The sequence below is a fragment of the Phacochoerus africanus genome, chromosome 3, assembly GCF_016906955.1.
Source record: "Phacochoerus africanus isolate WHEZ1 chromosome 3, ROS_Pafr_v1, whole genome shotgun sequence".
Classification (NCBI taxonomy): Eukaryota; Metazoa; Chordata; class Mammalia; order Artiodactyla; family Suidae; genus Phacochoerus; species Phacochoerus africanus.
The window spans coordinates 141,156,797-141,183,539 of record NC_062546.1 but is presented as its reverse complement, the minus strand read 5'-3'; the positions used below and the strand labels follow the sequence as shown (position 1 = coordinate 141,183,539).

The following is a 26,743-nucleotide window of genomic DNA, read 5'->3' as shown; positions in this document are numbered from 1 at the left end:
ATTCACCAATACAACTGCCTCATGACTTTGCTGTTGGACCTTCTGGAAAAAAGCTGGCAGAGTAAGAGCATTCAAGCAACCTGTACAGAAAGGAATGAAGGAAAGGAAGTGAGCTTTATAAAATATCTGGGCAGGAATTCTTAATCAAGATTTTGTTTGTTTTTTTTTTAAAGTACATACAAGTACTTGTTGAACCCGAGTAAAAGCTCATTGTTTCTAGAACCATACAAGTCATGACTTTTGCAGCGCTCATGGCCCTAAAATGAATCTCACACATAAGGGGGTTTTATAGTGAGGTATTTTTTCCTATTTCCTTTTTTTTTTCCCATTTTTAAAAGTTTTATGGAAGTATAGTTGATTGACAAGACAGTGATAATTTCTGCTGTACAACAAAGTGATTCAGTTATACAGATACCCTTTACCCACATAGATTATCACAGAAAATTGGGTAGAGTTCTCTGTGCTATAGCGCATGTCTGCGTTGGCCAGATCATTCCATATACCTCAGTGCGCATGTGCCAACCCCAAACCCCCAGTTTATCCCTCCCCCCACCTTGTTTATCGGCATGGGTTATTTCTGGAGGAGCATAACATTATTATTTTTTTTAACAAAACAGGGGAAATTTAAAAAGAGGCTTATTTCCTTGTTAGTGCTTTGATCTCCTGGCCACAGGCAGATTCGTACTGGAAGAAAACGAGTGACCTAGGTCAAAGTCTTTAGAAAGTGCCAGTATAGGGGAGCAGGATTGACCTCATTTTATTTTCCCTCTTTGTTTGGAGCTCTTGTGGGAAGTGGGAAAGCGGTGTGTCATAGGGCATCGATCACTATCTTAGGCAATTTTCACAAAAATACTCCAAGGTAGGTGTTATGCATCTCCGCTTTGCAGAGATTACAAAGATTGTCAAGAGGTAAGGGTGGACGAACCAGGATTGTAAGCTGGGTCTAAACCCTATGCCTAGGCCATATTATGAAATAGATAAAAGTGCGCTTTCCCTAAGTTATTTTACTCTAATAATCTGGCCATCGGTAAAATAGCACCTGCTATTAAACAGCTTTTTAATTATTATTTTTTTTAGGAGTTCCCATCTTGGCGCAGTGGAAATGAATCCGACTAGGAAACATGAGGTTGCAGGTTCGATCCCTGGTCTCCCTCAGTGGTTTAAGTGGATCACGGCGTTGCCATGAGCTGTGGTGTAGGTCAAAGACGTGGTTCAGATCTTGTGTTGCTGTGGCTGTGGTGTAGGCCAGCAGCTGTAGCTCTGATTTGACCTGTAGCCTGGGGAACCTCCATGTGCTGCGGGTGCATGGGGCCCTAAAAAGCAAAAAAAAAAAAAAATTATTTTTATTATTAATTTTTTGGCCGTGCCTGTGGCATGTGGGTGGTTCCCAGGCCAGGGATCGAGCTTGAGCCACAGCTGGGACTTGAGCCACTGCAGTGACAAGGCCAGATCCACTGTCACACCAGGGAAATCCCAATTACTATTGTTTTTTAAGGAACAGAGATTGGAAACTGCCATCCATTTTACTTTTAATGGGATTAACATCAAGGAAAACTCACTCACTCAGTGGCTAAATATCATAAGTTCAGACTGTGGCACAACAGGATCAGCATCTCTGCAGCACCACAATGCAGTTCCATCCTTAACCCATAACATTGGGTTAAGGATCTGGTGTTCCTACAGCGTAGATCGAACCTGCGGCTTGGATCTGATTCCTGGTCCACGAAGTCCATGTGCTGTGGGGTGGCCAAAAAAGAAAATAACCCAAAACCTAAAACATAAAATAAACATCAGAACAATGCAGCAATTATTGGTCATTCAATTAATATATTGCACTGACTCAGTTGCACACAAATAGTATAGTTTTTTCCAAGTTAAGTAAAACAAATTATTTCATTTTTATTGAGTACTATATTAGAAACTTTTTGCTGTAAGTAAAACTATTACTTTGCATTGGTTCACAGCACTTGTCTTTTGTTACTCAGGAATGCCAAAGAAAGGGTCAAATCCCTGTTACAATGAAGGCTTTCTTGCTTGTAATCAGCAGTATTTGGTCTGCCTGCCACTGGGGCTACTTTGTCTCTGAATTTTTGTTTGTTTATTTATTTATTTTTTTGCTTTTTAGGGTCGCACCCGTGGCATATGGAGGTTCCCAGGCTAGGTGTTGCATCAGAGCTATAGCTGCCGGCCTACACCAAAGCTCAGGGCAGTGCTGGATCCTTAAGCCACTGAGCGAAGCCAGGGGTGTCTCTGAATTTTTATTTATAATGACGTTTTTTTTTTTTTGTCTTTTTGCCTTTTCTAGGGCTGCTCCCTTGGCATTTGGAGATTCTCAGGCTAGGAGTCTAATCGGAGCCATAGCCACCGGCCTACACCAGAGCCACAGCAACACGGGATCCGAGCTGCGTCTGCAACCTACACCACAGCTCACAGCAACACTGGATCCTCAACCTACTGAGCAAGGCCAGGGATCGAACCTACAACCTCATGGTTCCTAGTTGGATTCATTAACCACTGTGCCACAATGGGAACGCCACGACTTTCTGCTCTTTAGATTTTTTTTTTTTTTACTTTTTAAAAATTTCTTTATACGTATTTAGAATTTTATGTGCTTAACTTTATATATCTAACTCCAGCCGGGGATATAAGTTGGGGGAGTGAAGAGGAGGGATAAACTCATTCTGTGGATGGTGATGGGTGGTGACAGCATGTTCGTCAAGCTCAGGTCCACTGAGCCTTGCTCTTACTATTCTCTACTCCAGGTGAGAAGGGAGAAGCAGAGAGACTGATCCCATCTTATCTGTCACAGCGCAAATGGACCTTTTTTAGCGTTCTTACAGATTGAGATAGCGTTCAGAGCTCTGAAACCTCGAGGAAAGGGAAAAATCTCTTTAGTCTTCACCTTACAAGCCCATTATAAATATCTCCCATCTTTTTTTTGGGGGGGAAATTCTTAGGCCAGAGATGGAACCCACACCACAGCAGCAACCTGAGTCTTCCATATCTCCCATCTTTTAAAAGACCCTAAGTAGTTCCTATTGTGGCTCAGTGGGTTCAGGACTGGACATTGTCTCTGAGGAGCAGGTTTAATCTCTGGCTGCCCCTCAGTGGGTTAAGGTCTGGTGTTGCCACATCTGCATAGGTTGCAGCTACAGCTTGGATTCAGTCCCTGGCTGGTAATTTCCATATGCTGCAGATATGGCCATTAAAAAAAAAAATTTGTGGCTTGGCGGTAACAAACCTGAATAGTATCCTTGAAGACTAGGGTTTGATCCTGGCCCTGCTCAGGGGCTTAAGGGTCTGGCATTGCCATGAACTGTGGTGTAGGTTGCAGACACGGCTCAGATCCCAGATTGCTGTGGCCGTGGTGTAGGTCAGCAGCTACAGCTCTGATTCTACCCCTAGCCTGGGAACTTTCATATGCGGCAGGTGTAGCCCTAAAAAGCAAAAAAAAAAAAAAAGTGAGTTCCCATCTGAGATCAGGTCACCATGGATAAAGACTGCATAGGGATTTGGGACTTAAAACCCAGTAGTTCAAAGAGTGCACTGTAAGGAAAGCTAGAGAAGTTAAGTAATTTCCCTTTTTGGCTTCTTTTCTTTCTTTCTTTTTTTTTTTTTTGTCTTTTTGCCATTTCTTGGACTGCTCCCGCAGCATATGGAGGTTCCCAGGCTAGGGGTCGAATCAGAGCTGTAGCCGCTGGTCTACACCAGAGCCACAGCAACGCAAGATCCAAGCCGTGTCTGTGACCTACACCACAGCTCACAGCAACACCAGATCCTTAACCCAGTGAGCAAGGCCAGGGATCGAACCCGCAACCTCATGGTTCCTACTCGGATTCGTTAACCACTGAGCCACAATGGGAACTTCTGGCTTCTGTTTCTTGAAAGCTGCTCAGCTAAACTTGATGTTAGTCCAGTTCTAAGTTGTCCTTGGGAAGACCGTGTTTACTTTCTCTTTCCAAGGTGCTGAATTGCTATTTCCATTTTATACATCTTTATTATATATGCTTTTTATTGAAAGTCACTTCAAATTATTTTTGGAAAAAGGCAGGAAATGGTTCTCTGTTGTTCTCTGGCATATTGCTGTACTCCCTAGGTGTTAGTCCATGATGGCAGTCACTTTGGGGACTTGCATTTGACTAGGGCAAGAGGCAGGGAGTTGTGGGGATAGATCCAGTTGCCTGCTTCTTTGTGGTCTTTATTTTTTCATATGGACGTGTTTACTTGTCCTGGTACTCTTGAAAAGCTCTGTTTCCTAGTGCAGGGTTTCCTGGAATTCCCAGATTATACCAGATTGAAGTGCCATAAATTGCTGGAATCTATACTTGGCGTCCCTTGTCCAGACTTCCTAAAGTTGAAAGAGAAACTGTTTGGGAGAAAGGAAATACTTTTCCTTTGAATGGCTTCTTCTCTTTTTAATTATCTGTGTGTGTGTGTGTGTGTGTGTGCGCGCGCTTTTTAGGGCCGTACCTGCTGCATATGGAAGTTCCCAGGCTAGGGGTCAAACTGGAGCTACCACTGCCAGTCTACACCACAGCCGTAGCAACGGGGATCCCAGCCATGTCTGCAACCTACATCACAGCTCATGGCAACGCCAGATCGCTGATCCACTGAGCAAGGCCGGGGATAGAAACCACATCCTCAGGGATACTAGTCAGATTCGTTTCTGATGTACCGTGATGGGAACTCCCATATTATCTTTTAAAAATTATCTGTTTCCTGTTCTTCAATTTCATTCTTTCTCGTATGGATTTTCTCTTCTTCTTATTTCTCTGAAGTCTGTATGTAAGTAGTGGTTAGGAACAAGCATTGTGGGGTCAGGTTGCCTGAATTTGAATTCTGGCTCTCCAACTTACCAGTCATGTGATCTGTTAAAAATGATTTGACCTCCTTGTGCCTCTGAGAAACGTGTATATAAGATCTATAAAGTGGGAATAATAGTAGTAACTACTTCATAGGGTTGTTATAACAACAAAATGAGTTCATTCATATTGAGTACTTGGAGAAGCTTCTCACACATAGTTTGCAGTACATGTTGTTGATGGTTATTGTTTTTGCTTATTTAACTTTTTGAGTAGTACTGGCAAGTAAATGCTGGTGGCCGGTAAACTTCTGGTAAATCATTACTTTGCTTGGATTATCCTGCCTTGCAACCAGACTAACACGAAGTAATTTATAAAGGCTGCTTCTAGGACCTTGAATAGTCTTAGGTGTCTGGGCAAGACTTCTATCAGTAACTTCTTGTTTTCCTTTTATTCTTGGCTTATGTTTCATAATCTACCTTTAAGATGCCTTCTTTTTCTTTAGAGTCAGTTTGTCTTCTCTTGGCTATGATGTCAAATTCTGAGAGTGAAATGTATTTACAGCCTTCCCCTCAAGATAGTAGTGTGCCTAATATTTGTGTCTTTCTCTGCTATGCATGATTTCCATTCTGGGAGGTCTATGAGTTTCTCAAACCACATCTTCCTCCTTGATTATGTAAATAGGACTGTAACATGGAACTTTCTTGCTCCAAACCAAATCATTAGCAGAGAAGATATTTTTAAAATATTCAAGCACCAGTCTTCTATGTATATTTGGAGGCAGCTCTCAATTTTGAGGAGCAGACCCAGACATATATCATTTGGAATTTGGAGAAAGGAAGGGAGAGAGAAGAGGTGGTGTGAGCAAGGATGTTCTCACTTTTTTTTCTTGTTGTTGTTATTGTTGTTGTTGTTGTTGCTATTTCTTGGGCCGCTCCCGCGGCATATGGAGGTTCCCAGCTAGGGGTTGAATCGGAGCTGTAGCCACCGGCCTACGCCAGAGCCACAGCAACGCGGGATCCGAGCCAGCCGCGTCTGCAACCTACACCACAGCTCAGGGCAACGCCGGATCGTTAACCCACTGAGCAAGGGCAGGGACCGAACCTGCAACCTCATGGTTCCTAGTCGGATTCGTTAACCACTGCGCCACGACGGGAACTCCAGCAGTAGGATTCTTTAAGGGAAGTAGAATCTGTCCATTTCTTACTTTCCTCAGTATACAATTTGGATCTGTTCCCTCTGTGTGGGTATCCAAAGAGGGAAAAACTTTTGGAAACAGATTTCCAATATTTTGTGTATTCTGTGTGTGGTCTCTGTCCAGTCTTTCAGCTCCACTTAACCATGCACAGGAGAGACCAGAAGGTGTGCAGAGCTTGAGGCCAGTCCTTAGCTAATCAAGAGAGGTTCATTATTGGTGTGGACAGAGACAAGAAAGCTGGTCACGCATCATCCCAAGTGTCAAACTGCTGATCTCTGACATTTCAATACCCTCTCTGATGACATCAAGCTGGCCTTGTTTGTTGGGTGAATGAGCCTCAGCAGAAAACTTTTAGTTATGTCAGTGAACACTATTTTAGTTCTTCCCTTTTCAGTTCTGTGGGATTGGCTCTCAAAAAGAAGGACAGGGAGAACAAGAGATCTGCCCATCATATCTGTCCCAGACCTTTTGTAGCTGCAACAATCCCTTTAAATGGGGGATATAATAACTTCCTCCTCATAGGTATAGTCTCCGTTGCAAAGAGTTGGGTGTTCTAAGATTTCTTTCCTGCTTACTGCTGCTCATAAAAAGGCTAAATGGCATACTGACTCCATGAGCTATCCTGCATGCACATGGGGGAAAGGAATTACTTGCTGGACTTAGTTGGCTTCTAGGCATCTCTTAAAGGGATAAATAATAAATGGAGCTTGGTACCCTTTCAATGTGCATTTGCTGTGTGTACCATCTCAATGATGAAAAGCCAGCCATAACCCTGAATACTAGCTGATTCTTGGACTACTAAAACATGAAATGACATTCAGAAAAATTTAAAATTTTAATCAGTTATCAAGTGCATTCTATTTTCATATATGATTGACTGTATGTAACTTTGGCAATTAAAGTATTTAAAGACACATAATAGGAGTTCCTGTTGTGGCTTATCGGGTTATGAATATGACTAGTATCTGTGAGGATTCAGGTTCAATCCCTGGCCTCGCTCGGTGGGTTAAGGATCTGGCATTTCAGTGAGCTGTGTTGTAGGTCGCAGACCCATCTCGGATCTTGTGTTGCTGTGTCTGTGGCATAGGGTTCAGCTGCAGCTTCTATTCAGCCCCAAGTACAGGAACTTCCATATGCTGCAAGTGTGGCCCTAATGAAAAATAATGACACAGACTAGTTTTGAACGTCTGGAGATGAGAACATTTGTGCTTATTCTTTCACTGTGGGACTTCACAAAATGGGACTGTGCTATCTGGTCTTGGGGCATGCTTTTAGTTAAAAAGAAATCAGAAGAGAATAATTATGAAAACAATCTTTTGCCAATCTTCCTTGGTAAAAAATGGACTAAGGAAGATGTACTTGTGAGAGAGAGGCTCATAAAAGGCAAAAGTTAAAAATATTTTTAAAAACTTTCTTAACAGAAAGGTTCACCTGTGATAGCTACCAATATCAAGCATTTCTTGAGCCCAGTGAGAATGACCCCAGTCCCTGTTCTGGGTGTTAGGGAGTCTTTTTTTGGGGGCAGGGTGCTACATCGGCAGCCTGTGGAAATTCCTGGGCCAGGGATCGAACCTGTGACCCAATTTGCTCAAGTGACAACGCCAGATCCTTAACCTCCTGTGCCACAAGGGAACTCGTGGGTGTTAGGGATTCTAAAATAAGTTAGACACTATCCTTGATCTCAGAGGGTTTCATGATGTCATGGGGGAAACAGGTAACCAACCAACAGAATGAAGCCTACTCTTGGGGATCATAAGAGATATGTGTTCCAAATCTGGGGAAGAACAGGGGAGAGACTTAGTCCTGTGAAGGACATCCTGATTTTTCCACTGATATCCAGAAAACCATGGTTAAGCATCTGGGCAATAGCAGTGAGGTGACGATATGTCCATAATGTGGTAATAATTATTCTTTTCAAAGTGCTTGAGGGCCTTGTATCCTGTGAAGTAAATTATCCAAATGTTGGAATGAGGAAGTGGTAACACAGAGAGGATGAACCAGCTGAGTGGGAGTAAATAGGTATTGAGTGATACCCCTGGTCCTAGGTTTTCTGACTTTTAGGCTTGTTTTCTTTCTATGACCCTCCAGCCAAGGAATTCTCACTTCATTTCCCAAACCATGTGTGCTGGTACATTCCTGGAAGTTCTGTTTTTAAATAAGTTAAGTTTCTGCTCATTCTTGAGCTTACAAGTCACTTCAAGGGAGACTTTTCTGGACTCCCATACCACCTACTAGGCCCTCTCACAGCTCTCTGTACTTAATCCAGGAGTTCCCACTGTGGCCCAGTGTGTTAAGAATCCGACTGCAGTGGCTTCGGTTTGGTCCCGGACGGTGCAGTGGATTGAAGAATCTGGCATAGGTTGTAACTGCAGCTCAGATTCAGTCCTGAGCTCAGGAACTTCTGTATGCCATGGGTGCAGCCATAAAATAACCACCACCACAACAACAAAACCTGAAAATGAAAAAGTATAATCCAGCTTGTAATTTGCTGTTTGTGTCCTTCTTTGGTTATCCAAAGAATGTCTCTCTTTTGAATATAGCAGTCACTCTAGAGATGGTTGCTGAAGCAATGCCTTAATTTAAGGAATATGTGCTGTTTCCATTCTTTCAGGTTACCCAGTATGTCAGCAGCAAACTTGTCACAACGGAGCCTGCTATAACACTAGTCAGAGGTGTGATGGGGAAATTGACTGCAGAGATGCCTCTGATGAACTCAACTGCAGTAAGTAATGTGCTGAAGCTGGTTTATAATGGCTAGTTATGCACATTTCTTCTTAAGTTTGTTTTCAGTGAATTCATGTTGGTAACCTGGAGCATTTACAGCATGGAAATTGGCAGACATTGCAAGTGAAGGCTTTTGTGTTCCTAGAGAACTGGTTATTAAACATTTACCAGCACAGTATTGTGTAGAAGCTCTTTAAACTTGAGACAGAATCTTCCTATGAAATTAATTGGCTACCATGGACTTGACATTCTTTGTTTTCTTTCCCTTATTAACCTTGTGTCCTAGCTGAGCGATGCTTGCGAAATGAGTTTCAGTGTGGCAGTGGGGAGTGCATCCCTAGGGACTACGTCTGCGACCATGACCCTGACTGTGCAGACAGCAGTGATGAACATTCTTGCAGTACGGTGATTTTCTTATTTTGGGTTGTGCTGTTAGGAGTAGTTTTGTCCTTGTTTTTGTCCCCCTACCAATGTGCTACTCTTTTCAAACCAAAATGTCACAGTCTGATAGCAGATGGAGCCAGAATATCACTTAGGGCTCATGGTAAGAGTCTCAATAGTGCGGCTGAGCCCTGGCTTCTTTAACTTCAAGAATCTGTGTGGAGTTGAAGGGTTGCTGATGGACAGGTTTGCATTCTTTGCTTGGGCTACAAAGGTACAAGGTGTATTGTACCACGAGACCCCCAGGAATGGGTCTGATAAATTCCTTGATAAAGTAATAGAAATGCTTGAAAAGGGAAAGGAGGGAGTAGCTCAGCAGTTAACGAACTGAACTAGGATCCAGGAGGATGTGGGTTCGATCCCTGGTCTTACTCAGTGTGTTGGGGATCCGACGTTGCTGTGAGCTGTGGTGTAGGTCGCAGACACGGCTCAGATCTGGTGTTGCTGTGGCTGTGGTGTAGGCTGGCAGCTGCAGCTCCAATTCAACCCCCAGCCTGGGAACCTATACATGCCGAAGTTGTGGCCCTAAAAAGCCAAAAAGAAGGGGCGGCGGGAATTCCCTAGTAGTAATGCTTCTCTTTACTTTGAAATTCTTACCACATTAAAATTGACAGTCAGGGACGTTTCAGTGTAGTTTCAGGTCACTTTTGTTACCTCTGCTTTTTCACTCTGACCCTACTTTTCTTTTGATAAAGTTGCCTGCGATGCACACCACCTCTTTCATTGTTACTACCTCTGGATTCATTTTATTGGAATTTGAAGTCTCCATGTGAGAGTTTTATAAATTCCAATAAATCTACAGGTTTTTGGTGGTCACATATTTACTACAATGTAGGATTTTTTTTCTCCACACCCTTTTTAACTGGTTGGTACCCATGCCTTAGGGGTTGTTAGATATTTTCAGTATCATTCTAATTTTTTTTTCTCTTTCTGTTTATTTTTTTTTCTCTTTTCACTTTATCTTTTGTTTTTTGAGTGGCACGTGCAGCATGTGGAATTTCCCAGGACAGGATTGAACCTGAACCACAGCAGTGACAACACCGAATCCTTAACCACTAGGCCACCAAGGAACCTCCACTCTAAGTTTCTATGAGCCATGCTTGATTTCCTTTCCGGCACCTGGGCTTATGTCAGTGACTGCATCACTGAATGGGTTGCTCAGAGGCATTAGGTCCTAGATAGCAATTATTGTGTTTGTGGTAAAATGAGAGAATGTTAGGCACTGGCATGTCAGTCTGCATTTTCTATTCTGGGTCCGCCTCTAACATACGGTCTTGTTTCCTTGTTTTTTTTTTTTTTTTTTTTTTTTTATGGCTGTATCTGTGGCATGTGGAAGTTCCTGGCCATGGATTGAATCCAAGCCAGCTGTCTTTAAAAAAAAATTTTGGTGTGGGGCCCACTGCATGCAGCAGCTTAATGTGGGATCTCAGTTCCCAGTCTGGGGATTGAACTCTGTGAAACTGCTGAATCCTAATCACTAGCCCACAAGGGAACTCCCCCTGCACTTTTTGTTTTTTTTTTAGGGCAAAAGTTCCCAGGCCGGAGTTGAATAGGAGCTGCAGCTGCCAGCCCACGCCACAGCCACAGCAACAGCAACTCAGGATCCACGCCACATCTGTGACCTGTGCTACAGCTTGTGGCAATGTTGGATCCGTAACCCACTGAGAGAGGCCAGGGATTGAACCTGGATCTAGTCGGGTTCATAACCCACTGAGCCACAATGGGAACTCTGGAGCTTCCTTGTGTTTAAATTTTTTTTTTTTTTTCTTTTTATGGCCGAACCTGTGGCATATGGAAGTTCCCAGGCTTAGGGCCTGAATCGGAGCTGCAGCTCTTGGCCTATACCACAGCAACACAGGATCTGAGCCGTGTCTGTGACTGCAATGCCAGATTGCTGACCCACTAAGCAAGGCCAGGGATCGAACCCGAAACCTCATGGTTCCTAGTCGGATTTGTTTCTGCTGTGCCACAACGGGAACTCCCCTTGTTTTTAATCTTGATGCACCTGAGTTTCATGTCCTGGACCCAAAGCTGCTGTTATCTTCTCCTCTTTCTCATTTCCGCTTCTCTTCCTCCTTTTTATTTATTTTTGTCAAGATAGTTAAGAGACTAAATAGGCATAGAAATTTCACTTTATAGAAGCTAGGTTCAGGCAGCTAGGGGGTGAGCATTTTGATTTTCTCCCCAAATGGTTTGTATCCCTGGAGTTCAGCTGTCGTTTTCTTCCAGGTGTTTATCAGCCGTGCAAAGGCAATGAGTTCGCTTGCTCCAATGGCTTCTGTATTAATCAAAACTGGGTTTGTGATGGAATGGCTGACTGTATAGATAATTCCGATGAAGATGGATGTGGTAAGCAGGGGAAGAGCTTCTGAGTGGAAAGCGTTTCCTTTGAGTGTTTTCTGGAACTTCTTTTTCCTACTTTCCTCATTAAGAAATAATCTGTGTGACAAGCAAGTCTCCGGATTGGCTGGACTCAAAGGGAATTAATGGGTGATTCCATTAGTTTTTCCTAAAAAGACTCAGAACTCAAATATAGCATAAACTATAATCCTCTCCTTCCTATCATTAAGGCCTAATAGGTAGGACAGTCTCTCTACCCTCTATAGCCCTATCTTAGGTTTTCCTTAGGACTCTTAATTTAATTCGATTTATCTATATAAAAGAAGTAGCCTGGGAAGAAGGGAAAACAGGAAAATGTGATTTGTCTTAAGGCCTTTGCAAATGCCCTTGAACCTTGGTAACTGCTTGTTTTTGTTTGGTTTGCACATCCTCCAGGGGTGGAAGAGACGCCATGTGGGGCAGCATGTGAGATGGAACTAGGGATTGGTAGGTGTGGGAGGGACAGCTCTCCATGGATGTGAAGAGATTGTCAATGATTTTCACCTCCTTCACACTGCTGTTATCATCAGCAGCGTCTCTAATAGTTCAGAAGTTCCTAATACCCACACAAAAAGCAAGTTACCCATACTTTTCTAGCCCCAAGTACAAGAATGATGCTTGTTCTGGGAACACCCATTGGTTTTAGGTTTCAGGGTTGTAAGAAGTTGTGTTCCCACATTTTGATTATCATTTTTCCTTACACTGTTGACACTTCACTAAGGAAACAAAAACAAGCCAAACAACCCCAAATGATACACACACATTAAAAAAAAAAAAAAAAAAGCACGTCTTAGGAATACTGGCATTGCTTTGATAGCCCTAATAGACTAGTTCTATTACTCATGATCTAATTAAATGAATGTTCTCCTAGGGCTCATTCATCTAGTTTCTTGGTAATTCAGGCCCATATCTGCTTCTCACTCTTATATCCTGGCTGGGAGCTGCTTACTCTAGAAAGAAAGAGTGGAACTTAAATAATGGCATTTGCTGCTGCTTAGAATCTCAATAAAAGGCCAGTTGTACTAGAAACTACTAGTTTCTAGTAGTATAGGTCATTTGTAGACATCTTGTCTATATCTATCTCTTAACCATGGATTAAATAAGAGCTGGCTCTGCCTCTCATTGTGGCCTGTAACTCTCTCTCTCTTTCTCATTCTTTTCCCCTCAGAAAGCAGAATTATTCGTACTCATGAATGTTACCCAAATGAATGGGCTTGTCCAGAGGATGGAAAATGCATTCCACTTAGTAGAGTTTGTGATGGGATTGCAGATTGTCCAAGAGGAGGAGATGAAAACAAGCGCACTGAAGGACGAGTATGTGGTGAGTATGGAAATTTACTTGGGCACTTTTCAGGTGAAGGTGTTGGTGTTTTTCTATAACTGATTGCCAAACACAGAGAGCATCCATTGGTGTTTGCAGAGTAGTCCCAAGACTTAGCGGCTTTAACTGACAAACATTTATTATTTCTCATGGTTCCGTCGGTTGGCTACATATTCTTCTGGCCTGGACCAGCTCACTCATATCTCAGGATGTTGCAGTAAAGCATAACTAGTCCAGTCTTTTTGTGGAGAAAGGGGAAACCCGTGTACAAGCTCATTTTAGCCTCTGCTTATGCCATGTTTGCTTGTTCCCTTGGCCAAAGCAAGTCACACCAATATCAAAGTCAGTGGGTTAAAGAAATAGACCCCATCTCTCTCTTTTTTTTTTTTTGTTTGTTTTGTTTTGTTTTTGTTTGTTTTTTAGGGCTGCATGTGCAGCTGCAGCCCATGGAAGTTCCCAGGCTAGAAATCAGCTGCCAGCCTATGTCACAGCCACAGCAATGCCAGATCTGAGCCTCATTTGCAACCTATACCACAGCTCATGGCAATGCTGGATCCTTAACCCACTGAGCAGGGCCAAGGATCGAACCCGTGTCCTCATGAATACTAGTTGAGTTTGTTACTGCTGAGCCACCATGGGAACTCCTAGACCCCATCTCTTGATGATAAAGGCTTTAAAATAGTTTTGACTCCCCCTCTGTTCTTCACACAGGAAGAATGGTTTTAATAGTAATTGCAAAGACTCTAAAGGTGTTCTGGAGACTTTATTCCCTGGCTTGTACCTATGGAAAAAGTGTTGTCTGGCTATACTCAAAGAAGCTTCCAGCTTCTGGGATATATTTTTTTCCTTTTTTCCCTCCTTTTCTGTGGCTGTAGAATATTCCCACACCATCAATCATGTACCTGTAACTCTAAAGTTTTGGGGTTGTTTTCCCCCTGAGAGGAAAAAGAGAGACTTCTATGATTTTTTTTTTTTTTTTTGCCATTTCATTTGGGAACCCTTTTAAATAGTCCTATACAAATTTTTATTTTAGAAAATAAAAATTAGCAGAAGAATAAAATACAGTCACCTGAAATTCTACCACTTTTTTGTGGTAAAAGTGGAAAATTTAGTGTGGTGATTCTTGAGAATTTCCTTCTATGAGACACAAAGAAGGACTTATGACCTGATTTTTCCAGGAACAGCACTTACGATGACTTGTGCTTGCACTTAGTTATAACTTTAAAAAAAAATATGTGCTAAGCTTTTATTGCATCCTATTGCTCGAAGGCTTGAATGGTGACAGATTTTCTGTCCTGCTGCTTGATGCCTACTGAGCTTTTACTTTTGAAAGAAGTTCTTACTTCTTGTAAATCAGCCTTGTCCAGAGGTCACCATTCATTCATTTAACAAAGTGTTTTTCTCTGTTCAGATGTGAATATGTGTCCCTCCTTGGGCTGTGAGTACCAGTGCCACAAGTCACCAACTGGAGGGACGTGTTATTGTCCCCCAGGTTTTATCGTCAACAAAAATAACACCCGTAGCTGTGTAGGTAAGTGACAGCGTCTGGTTTATCACAGTGCTTGTGACGTTAGTGGGCTTCTTGATCTCTAACATCAAGGAATTTGCACTTGTGGGTTGGAGTTTTGTTCAGAAAGAGCAACACAGTCCTCACAGACAACCTGGACAGTATGAGGTTTTAACTCTGAGAAGCTTTTGTGATGTACGAAAGGCAAAAGAGTGGTTCTGTGAGTGTTTTTTGTGTTTTGAGTATTTGGAAGCAAAATTGATATGGCCGTACTTGTTACATACAGTTGGCCCTATATGGATTCTGCATCCTCAGATTCAATTGACCAGCCATCCAAAAGAAAAAAAGACAGAACATTCCAAAAAGCAAAACTTGAACTCTCTGTGCACAGGCAGCTGTTTATGTAGTACTTCTATTGTATTTATGACTATTTGCATAGCATTTACATTGTATTAGGTATTGTAAGTAATCTAGAGATGATTTATAGTATACAGGAGGATATGTGTAGGTTATATGTAAATACCATTGGGGACTTGCCTATCTCTGGATTTTGGTAACCTGAGTGGTCCTGGAACTAATCTTTCTAGAATGCCAAGGGTTGACTGTGCTGAAATACTTGCGTGTAGCTGGTAAATAGCTGCTCTCTTAAACCCATCAGGTACTTTAACTTGCTTCCCTGGCCTCCTCTGGCCTCTTCTCCTAGATGCTTAAACCTCTCCATGTTTCAGGAACTAAAGAGTGGTCACCTGACATAACAGAATCGCCAAGTCACCATTCCACTGACCATACTGGGTAGTTAGTGCCCATGCTATGCTGGTTGTTAATCCTGTTGATTTTTAAAGCTCTATCATGTTGTTTCCAGCCGGTGGCCGACATTGAATTAGATACCAGAGCACCAAATATTTGCTACATCTTCCTTATCTAAATGATGAGAATGATTTTTTTTCCCCACTGGGAAATTTTTGATTTTGATATGAGCCAGCTTTGCATCCCACTGTGATTAGGGTGAGGTCTGATGATGGGAGGATTAGGAAAGGCCAAGTGTCATTAATTTTCAGTTTTTTAAGGATTTGAACAGTGAAATTTCAATGCTGTGATTTTTTAAATTATTAATTTATTTTTTTTCCCACTGTACAGCAAGGGGATCAAGTTATCCTTACATGTATACTTTTTTTCCCCCTACCCTTTGTTCTGTTGCAACATGAGTATCTAGACATAGTTCTCAATGCTACTCAGCAGGATCTCCTTGTAAATCTTTTCTAAGTTGTATCTGATAAGCCCAAGCTCCCTCCCACTCCCTCCTTCCTTTCTAACCTTTGATAGATGCACAATAGACATACTAGCAGAAAGTGACCACAGAGGTCTGGAAGCCACCTGAAATGAGTCATTAAAATAAAGTACTTATCTATGGACCTCCAAAGACAGATGATTTAGAATTTTCCCAGGACATCTGTGTTCTTTTGATATTCCTTAGAAATTAGAAATTCTTCAAGGCTTTCTGGATAAAAACAAACATGGCATATATATGAAATTCTTTTAGAAAAGTATTTCTTCCAAAGTAGTTTCTAAAATATTGATATAATTTGGTCAAACATATTGAATTTCTATAAACCTAATAAAGTTATTCAGTATTTAGTCTCAGCTCATGGCTTCCAACTTAATTATGGTTGATCTTAAAAATTTACTCATAGTCAGAAAAAAATTTAATGCCAGAAAATCTCTTGATTTACAAATTAAATTGGAGCCTTGAGAACGTCAGTTCCTCAGTGGTGCTTGCTCACTTACTTGTCATATGCCAGGATATTTATATCAGTAAAGCAGGCCAATAAGGGGTTGACCTTGTGGTGTTTAAAGTAGGTAATTTTATTTTTTTGTTTTTTATTTATTTTTTAGGTTTTAATTTTTTTATTATAGGTGATTTACACTGTTCTGTCAATTTCTGCTGTTTTTTGTTAGGTTTTTATTTTTTCTGTTATAGTTGATTTGCCTTACAGTAAGTTTAGATTTTTAATGTCAGTACCATGTTTTTCTCCCGGATCTGATTTCTCCTTTTAAGTAACTATATTTGACAAGACATATTAAGATTAAATACTTTATGCGAACCAGCCTAGAGAATCTGAAGGCAAAGAAAATCCCCAAATTTCTCATCATTTAAAAACATTTCATAAAGAAAACATTCATGATCTGCAGCTGGCATTATTTGGTATTATAAGACACTTTTTTTGTTTTATCATCATCATCATTATCATAACATTGGGGGTGTAGTCAAGTCATACTTTTCACACAAATATCCTCATTTGTTAGGTGTTTTTCTGACTTTGGAACTGCTGCCTATGGCTCCTGGCCTGCTGGCCTCCTAGCCTCCTGTGAGGCCTGCATCCTGTAGCTCATCTGTAGGTGTAAAGCTTCTTGTCTGTCTTTGGCAAATGTCAGGTTTCTCCACCCCCTTTACTGCCACCCAGCTGCAAATCAGATTTCCAGGCTTCTGGTTCTCTAGGCAATTCCCCTTTCTCTTTTCTCTCTCTCTCTCTCTCTCTTTTTTTGGTCTTTTTAGGGCCGTACAGGTGGCATATGGAGGTTCCCAGGCTAGGGGTCAAATCTGAGCTGTAGCCACCGGCCTACGCCACAGTAACAGCAACACGGGATCCGAGCCACGTCCGCGACCTACACCACAGCTCATAGCAACACTGGATCCTTAACCCACTGAGGGAGGCCAGGGATAGAACCCTTGTCCTCATGGACGCTAGTCAAGTTCGTTAACTCCTGAGCCACGATGGGAACTCCCTCCCCTTTCTCTTAGTAGAAACAGAGCTCCAGTAGAGACACCAGAAGCCTCATCCTCAGTAGAATATAAAGATTTTCTCTTTTTTTTCCTCTTAACCCCCAAAGAGGAGCTAGGACTGGACTGCCTTGTAGTTGTAACCTGATAGGTCATGAAGTCTATTCAGTAAAAGTGATTTGCTCTTTCAGAATCCTTAGTTCATTCTTGAGATACCCTATCTATTTTCCGTCTACCCTTCCACAACTCTAGAGCCACATTTTCCAACACATTTCCCACCATCTTTTCCAACTGCTAAGCCTGTGATAAGCTTTGGGTTATAGGTCAGAGGTCCAGGCCACATCAGTTTTGTTCAGCCTTTAAGAAATAAAAAACTTTCACAACAGGATTATTACCTAATATATTAATGGATGTAATACAGAAATTTGCAATATTATGCTGTGTACGAATAATTTCAGGATACATAGAACACATTCAATTCACAGCACCCCTGTAGTGTGGTCTGATACTGAGGAACTAATTTTAAATTCCACAAATATCTTTCAATCCCTTTACAACATACCTGGGGCTTCAGGTCAGATAACCTCATTTAGATATAAGTTGAAAATTCTGCAGCCAAGGGCTTTTGTGAATATGAAGCCCCCTGCCACCTGCAGAGACCTTTTCTGTGACCTTCTCTGTCTTTTAAGAATGTAGCCTTTGCCAAAGAATGCCGTTCTTTGCAGGTGTGCTAGAACTCAACTCAGAGTTTTGAAGCTAAGTTAACATTTATTTCACATTTATTTCAGAGAAGACCATATTTTGCTCTCTTTGTAAATGGAACTCATTAGTTTCAGTACATGACATTCTACAACCAGTTACACTTATTTCAGCTGAGTTTTGGTGGGCATTGTTCAGGTCTGCTCTTTCAATCATTTCCATTTGGCGAGTCCTCTGTATGGCTGTAATCCACTGCAGGGCTGACTCATCACAGAGGCTTTAGGTGTTGGAAACCTGAAGCATTTATCATCTTAGATGTGGCTCCCCAGTGAATGCCTCAGTGGTCATCAAGAATAAAGGGGAATAATCCTAACATGAAATCTTGTGTTCTTCTACCATTCATCTGCTCCTGGTAGTCTTGACCTGTCTGGGAAGCCTCTGAGGCTTGCTGCCCAAGCAGTTTACCCAGGTTATTGTTTTTGATTGGCAGGACATGCTGTTTGTTGATGGAATGACATTGTAGTTGCACAGTTGGGGCAGGAAGGTCATTCAGCATGGTGGGTTTCACACAGCCAGATGGAGCAGAGGGTGTCCAAGGGAAGTCTAAGCTATAAAGGGTTTTTAGAATGACTTTCAAAGAAGTATTGGTTAGTAGGAGAGGGGAAAAGAATAAAAAGGAAAGGAAAGTAGATAAAGTTAATAGGCTGGGAAGGAGGATTGTAAAGCAGTGTTTTAGTGTTTTATACAGTTTCCACTACCTCCTCTACTTTCATGAAAGCCCCAGGTCTCCTTTTTCTTGTCTTTGCTTTGGCTGACGATGGATATTAATTAGTCTTCATTTTTCTTCATAATGGAGAATAGGATCTCTCCCTCTTTTTTTTTTTTTTTTTGATAATAGAATCTTATTTAGTCATTAAAAATGACAGTGGTTTAATATACTCATTCAAAGTACCGGTAGCCCAGGTGATAGGAAGAAGGGCATTTGTATCCAGGAATTCCTAGTTAATGGCTTCTCCACCCTCTTTTTGACATGAGAACTCCAGAGCCTTAGACACAGACTCATGTCTTGCATTCAAAAGGAGGTCATGACATTCTGAGAGCTTGAGAGCGAATGTCCTGTACTGTCATTCCTCCTGAAGCGGAGCCTCACATGGTGCTTTCTCAGGGCACAGAAGAGATAGATCAAATGCTGGCCTTTTATTTATACCCGCCTGTCCTTTTCCCTCCTCCTATCTGATTAATTATGTTCCTTGTTACAGTCCTTGCAATGAAAGTTATGCTGGCCCAGGTTGTTACACTTGGTCTGGAGGGAAAGCGGGAACTGTTGTCTTGATCCTGTGGGGGAGTCACACAATGGTGGGTCGTCTGGCAGCTGTGCTAAACTCAACTCACAACTCTGCACATGTAACCAGAGCCTAGAAATCTGGAGAATTCTAGACCTGAGGGTACAGTGGTCTCAGGAATGATCATTTACTTGAGAATTTCTTGAAGCCCTGGGAACCCTGTGCGTGGAGGCGGTGGAGAGCATCCTCTGAGGGAAGAGGGCGAAGGAGGGTGATGTGTGGGTGTGAACGTGGAGGGTTCAACGTGGTGTGAACCAAGGATAAGACAATTTCTGTGCCCTTTAGGCTTTATAATCTTTAAGAAAGACACTTTAAATCTTGTGTTTTTTTTTCCCTCTCATATTGAATTGTCTTTATGTCAACTGTATTGAACTCTTTTTCACACAGTAGACATGGGACTACAGTGGTTTGAACAGAGCCCTGAATTGTCAGTCAATACGGACTAAATGAATGAATAATGTTAATGAATAAGCAGGAGAGAATTCACATCTTAAAAATGATTTTAATTTTGATCATGATTTTTCGACATCAGAGGAAAGGCAGCCGGGTAAAAAGACCTTTCCAGATACTTTATTGCAGGCACAGATTCGTGTCTTACAAAGCAATTGGCTATAAGGCAGTTCTTAATTTTTCTGAAGTAGCACTGTCCAGCGGAACTTTCTGCTGTGATAGAAATGTCTGTACCATCCGGTATGGTAACTACTAATCATGTGCTATGTGTGCATTTGAAATGGGGCTAATGTGACTGAGAAACTAACTTCTCTAGGGGCTACCATATTGGAAAAAACAATTTTAATTAATTAATTAATTTATTTATTTTAGGGCTGCATCCGCGGCATATGTATGTTCCCAGGATAGGGGTCGAATAGGAGCTACAGCTGCTGGCCTACACCACAGTCTACACCTGCAGTGCCGGATCCTTAACTTACTGGTTGACGCCTGGGATCAAACCCACAACCTCATGGTTCCTAGTCGGATTTGTTTCTGCTGCGCCATGACGGGAACTCCAGGAAAACAATTTTTAAAGTGATAGATTTACACCACCATTCAGATATTTTGTAAACCAACATTAGTCAATGAAATGCAACACCAGAGGTGTCCAAGCAGTGTTGTGCATCACTTGCAAAGTTTATGGAGAATTGAAAAAATCTTGGGTTTTCCCTTTGTATGATGGTGTCTATCACCCTCCGCCCCAACCCCTTCACCAACTCAGGCAGAGGCATCACCTTGTTCCTGTGTAGCTTGTCCAAGATTTTTCTGAGAGGGTGCTCAAAACATGCTGTTAAACATGATTACAAATGTTTATTTCCCATGTGGCAGATTTTAATGATTGCCAGATATGGGGAATTTGCGACCATTTCTGTGAAGACCGAATTGGCCATCACCAGTGCTTCTGTGCAGAGGGATATATCTTGGAGCGTGAGCGGCATTGCAGAGCTAATTCTTCTTGTAAGTACATTAAGGACCCTTGTGTTTCTGAGCAGTAAACTCCTGACTCATGTCCTCCTTCCATAGCAGAAGCAATGTCAGCATGGATGTGGATGGCAGGGTTTTATTACAAGTCAGGAGTGGCCCCTGCCGTTGGAGGAATGATTCAACGTTAATTTCATACTTTGGTTATTAAGGACCAACCTGTGGATTAATAATGGAAAATTAAAAAAAATTTTTTTGTTGTTTGTTCAGCTTCGGCGTGAGATACTATGTCATCTATTACATTTAATCATGGAATACATTTTATGAAAATCTTTGACCTACCTTTAATTATTTTAGCTATCATGAAGTGACAAGTATCCATGGGCACCATTTATGCAAAATTTAAAGGTGCTTCAAAATTGACCTGCTAAATTTGGATTGTAGTTTGTGAGAATGCCTCATTCTAAGAGTACTGTGGTAAAATCATGAGGAAATTTTGTTTTAAAAAATTGGGCCTCCTAAAGCATTTTTGTCACTGTGGATTTCTGGGTAATAAGATCTTGACTCTTTTTTTAAAACTTTAAGAAAAAACTCTTTAAAACTTTTTGGGGGTGGGGGAGGCACACCCATGGCATATAGGACTTGCCAGGCTATGCCGCAGCCACAGCAACGTGGGATCCTTAACCTACTAAGTGAGGCTACGGATGGAACCTGTGTCCCCATGGATGCTAGTCAGATTTGTTATCTCTGAGCCATGATGGCAACTTCTGTACAGGTTTTTTTTTTTTTTTTTTTTAAGTTTTCCATAATATTCCATTTTTTGGATGTAAGTAATTTATTTAACTAGTCCTCTATTGATGGGCTTTCATATTATTTCTTACCCTATGACACTGCAAATAAGACTTCAGTGAATAACCTTATTTATTTTGCATTCTTGTGATTATATGGATATAGCAGATTTGGATCCACCATTGCCATGTCGTTTCCCATTAATCCTTAAAAATGTGTTCTGTGGGAGCTTCCATCATAGCTCAGCCATAATGAACCCATGAGGATGTGGGTTCCATCCTGGCCTTGCTCAGGGGGTTAAGAATCCCGAGTTGCCATAAGTTGTGGTGTGGGCCACATACACGGCTGGGATCCTGTGTTGCTGAGGCTGTGGCATAGGCCAGCTCTGATTCAGCCCCTAGCCTGGGAACTTCCATATGTGCAGCCGTAAAAAAGACAAAAATAAAAAATGTGTTCTGTGTTTGTGTAAATCTGAAGTTGCACCTGGAGTAAGGTACCGATGTCATCAAATATTCTTAGTAGTACCTGATGTATTCTTCTCAGTGTCACTGATTTAGCAATCAGGACACTTGAGTTCTTTAAAAAAAATTTTTTTTTATTATAGTTGATTTACAATGTTGTGTCACTTTGCTGCATGCAAAAGTTATACATACAGGAGTTCCCGTCATGGCGCAGTGGTTAACGAATCCGACTAGGAACCATGAGGTTGCAGGTTCGATCCCTGACCTTGCTCACTGGGTTAATGATCTGGCGTTGCCGTGAGCTGTGGTGTAGGTTGCAGACGTGGCTCTGATCCTGCATTGCTGTGGCTCTGGCGTAGGCTGGCAGCTACAGCTCTGATTAGACCCCTAACCTGGGAACCTCCATATGCTGAGGGAGCAGCCCAAGAAATAGCAAAAAGACAAAAAAAAAGTTATACATGCATATATATACATGCATATATATATATATATATATATATATATATATATGCTTTTTCTCGCATTATCTTCTATCATGTTCTATCACAGGTGATTAGATATAGTTCCCTAAGGACACTTGAGTTCTTGGTGGGCTCTGTTCCTAACTTACTATGATTTTGTACGTTTCATTAAGCATCTTGTGTCTCAATTTGCTCCTCTGTAAAATGGGTAGAATGACATGTCTGTCTCAATTTTAAAACCAAAAATAGGAAGTAAAACTGCTTCATCATCTTTGTTCATTTGAAGAAGTGACAGTGCTTTCTTTCTTCACATGTAGCTGGCCAGCCCATTGTTATTTTCTCCAATGGTCGGAATTTGCTCATTGGTGATATTCAGGGACAAACCTTTGAGTACTTGGTACGGTCTCAAAATCGTGGATCGGCTGTGGGTGTGGATTTTCACTATCGCCTACATAAAGTCTTTTGGACTGACACTATGCAAAATAAGGTAAATAGAAATTTCTGGAGCGTAGCTTGGGAGCTGATAGAACCCCAAGCACAAAGTGTTGATAGCTTTTCATCTTGGGGGGAGTAGAGGGGAAAGTTCCTTTGTTTTCTAACAAAAAAGGCCCTTGATATATTTTATGTTAATCAGCACCTTTTACAGCTATACTATTACATGTGACCTGTTAAACAAAGCAGTCTATTATATGGATTAGCCTGGAGCAACTTTTAATTTTATTTGAAATGGAGTCCAAAAGCCTAATTAAAAGAAATAGTAGACATTCTTTCAAAACTGGGTAGATATTTGGTAGTAATTTTTGAAACTTGATCATTTAAAATGTAAAAAGTATTTTGCTTTCCTGGATGATAAAAATCAGATTTTACCTGCATCTTCTAAATGGAGCAGTAAATGAGGATTGGGTAACAAATATTGACAGTTTTGTTTAATAGCCAAATTTCATTATGCTCTCTTATTTGGAAAGTAATGCGTCTGAGTTCAACTTCGAGTAATACAGTGGAGATTTGTAAAACAAAAATTTTAGACTCCTAAAGAGTTATGGAATTTTATTTCTTCCTCTTATATTTCTTTCTACCATTAGTAAAATTCTAATCCAATGAACTGATATCTGAAATAAAATTTCTAAAAATTGAGAATTTCAATTACTAGACAGCTAAAAAATCAAAACAAATCCTTACTACCTTCTCCACCAAAAAATCCACATTGAATTAAACTTTCACTGAATATCGAGAATTAGACAATACAGGCTTTTTAAAAAAAAAACCCAACTTTTTATATTTGTCTCACATGATTTTAAAGAAACCCCACCCTGCCCCCTGCAAGTAACCCATGATGTTTAACATTTAACAGCAAGTCTCCAGTGAATTTTTTTTTTTTTTTCATCCAAATAGCTGATTTGTACAAGATAGGTCCCTGGAATGAAGTATAGGAGAACTACTCCCAGTTAGTTTGCTTTAGAAGTATAATAATTTTGTTTTTTCTCTCAGGTTTTTTCACTTGATATTGATGGTTTAGTTATACGCGAAGTTCTCAGTGTTTCTATTGAGGACCCAGAGAATCTAGCTGTGGACTGGATCAATAATAAACTTTATATTGTGGAGACCAATGTCAACCGCATAGATTTGGCAAATTTGGATGGAAGCCACCGAATTACCCTTATAACTGAAAATTTGGGACGTCCTAGAGGAATTGCCCTGGATCCAACTGTTGGGTAAGTGATTTAAATGCATACTGGTTCCAGTATTTTGGGAGTTTTATTGCTCCCTCTAAACACAAAACATCCATTGGAATAATTGGAGGTTAATCCTGATTTCTTTTAGGCTCTGTTCTCTAGAATACATGTTTCTTTCATATCTCTATTCATAGAAGCTTTAAAGGAGTTGGCTAAATATAATCCCGTTTGAGGAGAGGAAATCCAAACACGTCTATTGGTATATTAAAAATATGTAATGTTTGGGCGATATGAATTGTATTCTTAGTGTTTGCCACATTTGCCTGGCTGAGAGATTGGACTCTTGTGTTCTGACGTGATCTAATATTATTGTCCCAACTAAACCCTTATGAAGATGACCGCTCTACAACTCTCAAATTAGTTGTAGAGCTTTTTTAGAAAAGAGGGGTATAGAACTATCCCTTCTAGTGGTTTCTTGTTGAGAGTGGGTTGAGATGCCAGTGTTAATATTTCATTAACTGTTCAACTGTGAATCGGTCCAGCAAGAGTGACAGTGCTTACTCTTCTCCAGGTGTAAATTGAAGTTTTCCTGATGTCTACATTTGAGAATATGTTTAGCTTTCTTCTGCTTTTTTAAAATTTTTTAATTTTTTCGCAGTTGGTTCTTAGAAGCCTTGGATGAACTTTAGGCTACTTAAGTGTTGCTGAATGGTGATTATTCATTTCTACTTCATGATATTAGCTGTCCTTCCTTGAGAATGATGCGTATATTCTCTAGGCTCTGCCTTTGAATGAGGAATTAAGGAGGGAAATGCCTTGATAGCCTTTTTTACAGCCTTTGTGCTGACTGAAAAAAGAGAAGTGCTGGGGAGCAGGGGAGAAAATTAGGGAGTTAAGGTAGATAAGAATTTTTTGCCTGCCAATTAGTAAATTTTAATAGTTGCTCTTTGGAGTCGTTGACTCTCCTGAAGGACCCTCACAGTCTTTGATTTTTAATACTTTCAAATTTCTCTGTTGTTTTAAACCCCCATGATCCTCAGCTAGAGGAAATTTCTGTGGATTCAAACACGGTCTCAAAAACTATTTTCTAGGTAACTCTGTAAAATAACTGATTCTTTCATCTCTTGTTTTTCTTTTGTAGTTATTTATTTTTCTCAGATTGGCAGAGTATTTCTGGACAACCTAAGATAGAAAGGGCTTACATGGACGGCTCCAACCGTAAAGACTTGGTAAAAATCAAGCTGGGATGGCCAGGTGGGATAACCCTGGATTTGGTAGCAAAGCGTGTTTACTGGGTTGACGCCCGGTTTGATTACATTGAGACTGTAACTTACGATGGAACGCAAAGGTAAGTTTTTGGTTGTCGTTTGTGTGTTTGTTTAGCTTTATAAGTTTGGGGGAAAGTATGGAAAATTTATGAAGAGGGACACTGAAGGACTAATTGGTATTAAAGTGTTGCATTGTTAGTTGATATAACGCGAATGATTTGTGTGTTGACATTTGCATGATGTGACCTGCTGAGTTTTACCCTGTATTCCGTAAGAACACTCATTAAATACCACCTAGAGCATTTGTCCTTTGATGCTTCTTCTCCAAACCCTCCCTTATCCCAGATGAAACACATTATTTTCATTAACTCCTGAGTCCATTTCTCGTTTTGTTTCCAAAGATCACTTTGTCTTGTTTTTTTTTTGGCCGCCGCACAGTATATGGAGTTCCTGGGCCAGGAATCAGATTCAAGCCGCAGTTGCAACCTAAGCTGGAGCTGAGGCAAATGCGGGATCCTTAACCCATTGTGCCGGGCCCGGGGTTCCAAAGTGCTCTCAAGACGTTGCCCATCCCATCGTGCCACAGTGGGAACTCTGGATCTTTATCTTTTAGCTTTCTAACTTTCCCCTAGTAAGTAAGTTTCATAATTTAACATTATCTGTTGGGAATGAATTGGATTTTAAATGTCAAATTTTAAAGGGAAATTCTGATATACTTCAAGGATACTTAATATTTGATACTTAATATTTGAGTATGGCATACTTTTTTCCTTCATCTTCTTAGTTGGCTTAGTGCTTACTATAAATTAATTAAATGGTTAACTATTTTAGAGCCTCTTCTTTTGGTATTAAAATTTTGACCAAGAAAAATTAATCTAGCTGATTTGATTTTTCTAAATGATTTGATTTTATTATTCCCTCCTTGAGAGGAATATTACAGTTTTAGTTTCTCCTTTATTTATATTTTGTAAGGATGGTATTTCAGTTTGCTGGATTTATATTCTTAGAACCATCCCTACTTGGTTAAATGAAATGTGTTAAGGCTATGATTTCTTGTGAAACTGGTTCCCGCAGTGAGGATATGAACTAATGTAATGAAGAAAATCATGTAAGTCAGATAAAAACAATTGAGAAATTGCCTAATTTTTTCCCTCTTTCATGAATCTTCCAGCGTTATAGTCTAGGGTGTAAATATTTTTATTCCAAGTTTAAAGTAAAACAAAATATAAAAATCAATGGAGTTTCAGAAAGGTTCAAGTGGTTTGCTGGCTGTGAAGAAAAAAATCAGGGAGATATTAACTCAGGAGTTCCCTTGTGGCACAGGGAATTGATGATCTGGGGTCACTATAGCAGCTTAGGGCCTTGCGGTGGCGGGAACTTCCACATACTGGCGTGGCCAAGACGAAAACAAAAAAACCTTACACGTGAAATCTTAAGGTCATTACCTCTTGCTTTGCCAGCAGGTGGCACTCAGGTTTCTGGAAC

The 26,743-nt window shown here is 40.8% G+C and overlaps 1 protein-coding gene across 1 annotated transcript in view; it reads left to right on the top strand.

The window, feature by feature from the left end:
• LRP2 (LDL receptor related protein 2) overlaps positions 1 to 26,743 on the top strand; it is a 186,653-nt gene that overhangs the window by 49,797 nt on the left and 110,113 nt on the right. Inside the window, exons 5-13 of the mRNA XM_047772813.1 lie at positions 8,612 to 8,722; positions 9,011 to 9,124; positions 11,395 to 11,514; positions 12,713 to 12,865; positions 14,277 to 14,396; positions 20,514 to 20,642; positions 22,635 to 22,804; positions 23,806 to 24,029; positions 25,132 to 25,338. Coding sequence (XP_047628769.1) covers positions 8,612 to 8,722; positions 9,011 to 9,124; positions 11,395 to 11,514; positions 12,713 to 12,865; positions 14,277 to 14,396; positions 20,514 to 20,642; positions 22,635 to 22,804; positions 23,806 to 24,029; positions 25,132 to 25,338 — 1,348 coding nt within the window. The remainder of the gene's footprint in view (positions 1 to 8,611; positions 8,723 to 9,010; positions 9,125 to 11,394; positions 11,515 to 12,712; positions 12,866 to 14,276; positions 14,397 to 20,513; positions 20,643 to 22,634; positions 22,805 to 23,805; positions 24,030 to 25,131; positions 25,339 to 26,743) is intronic.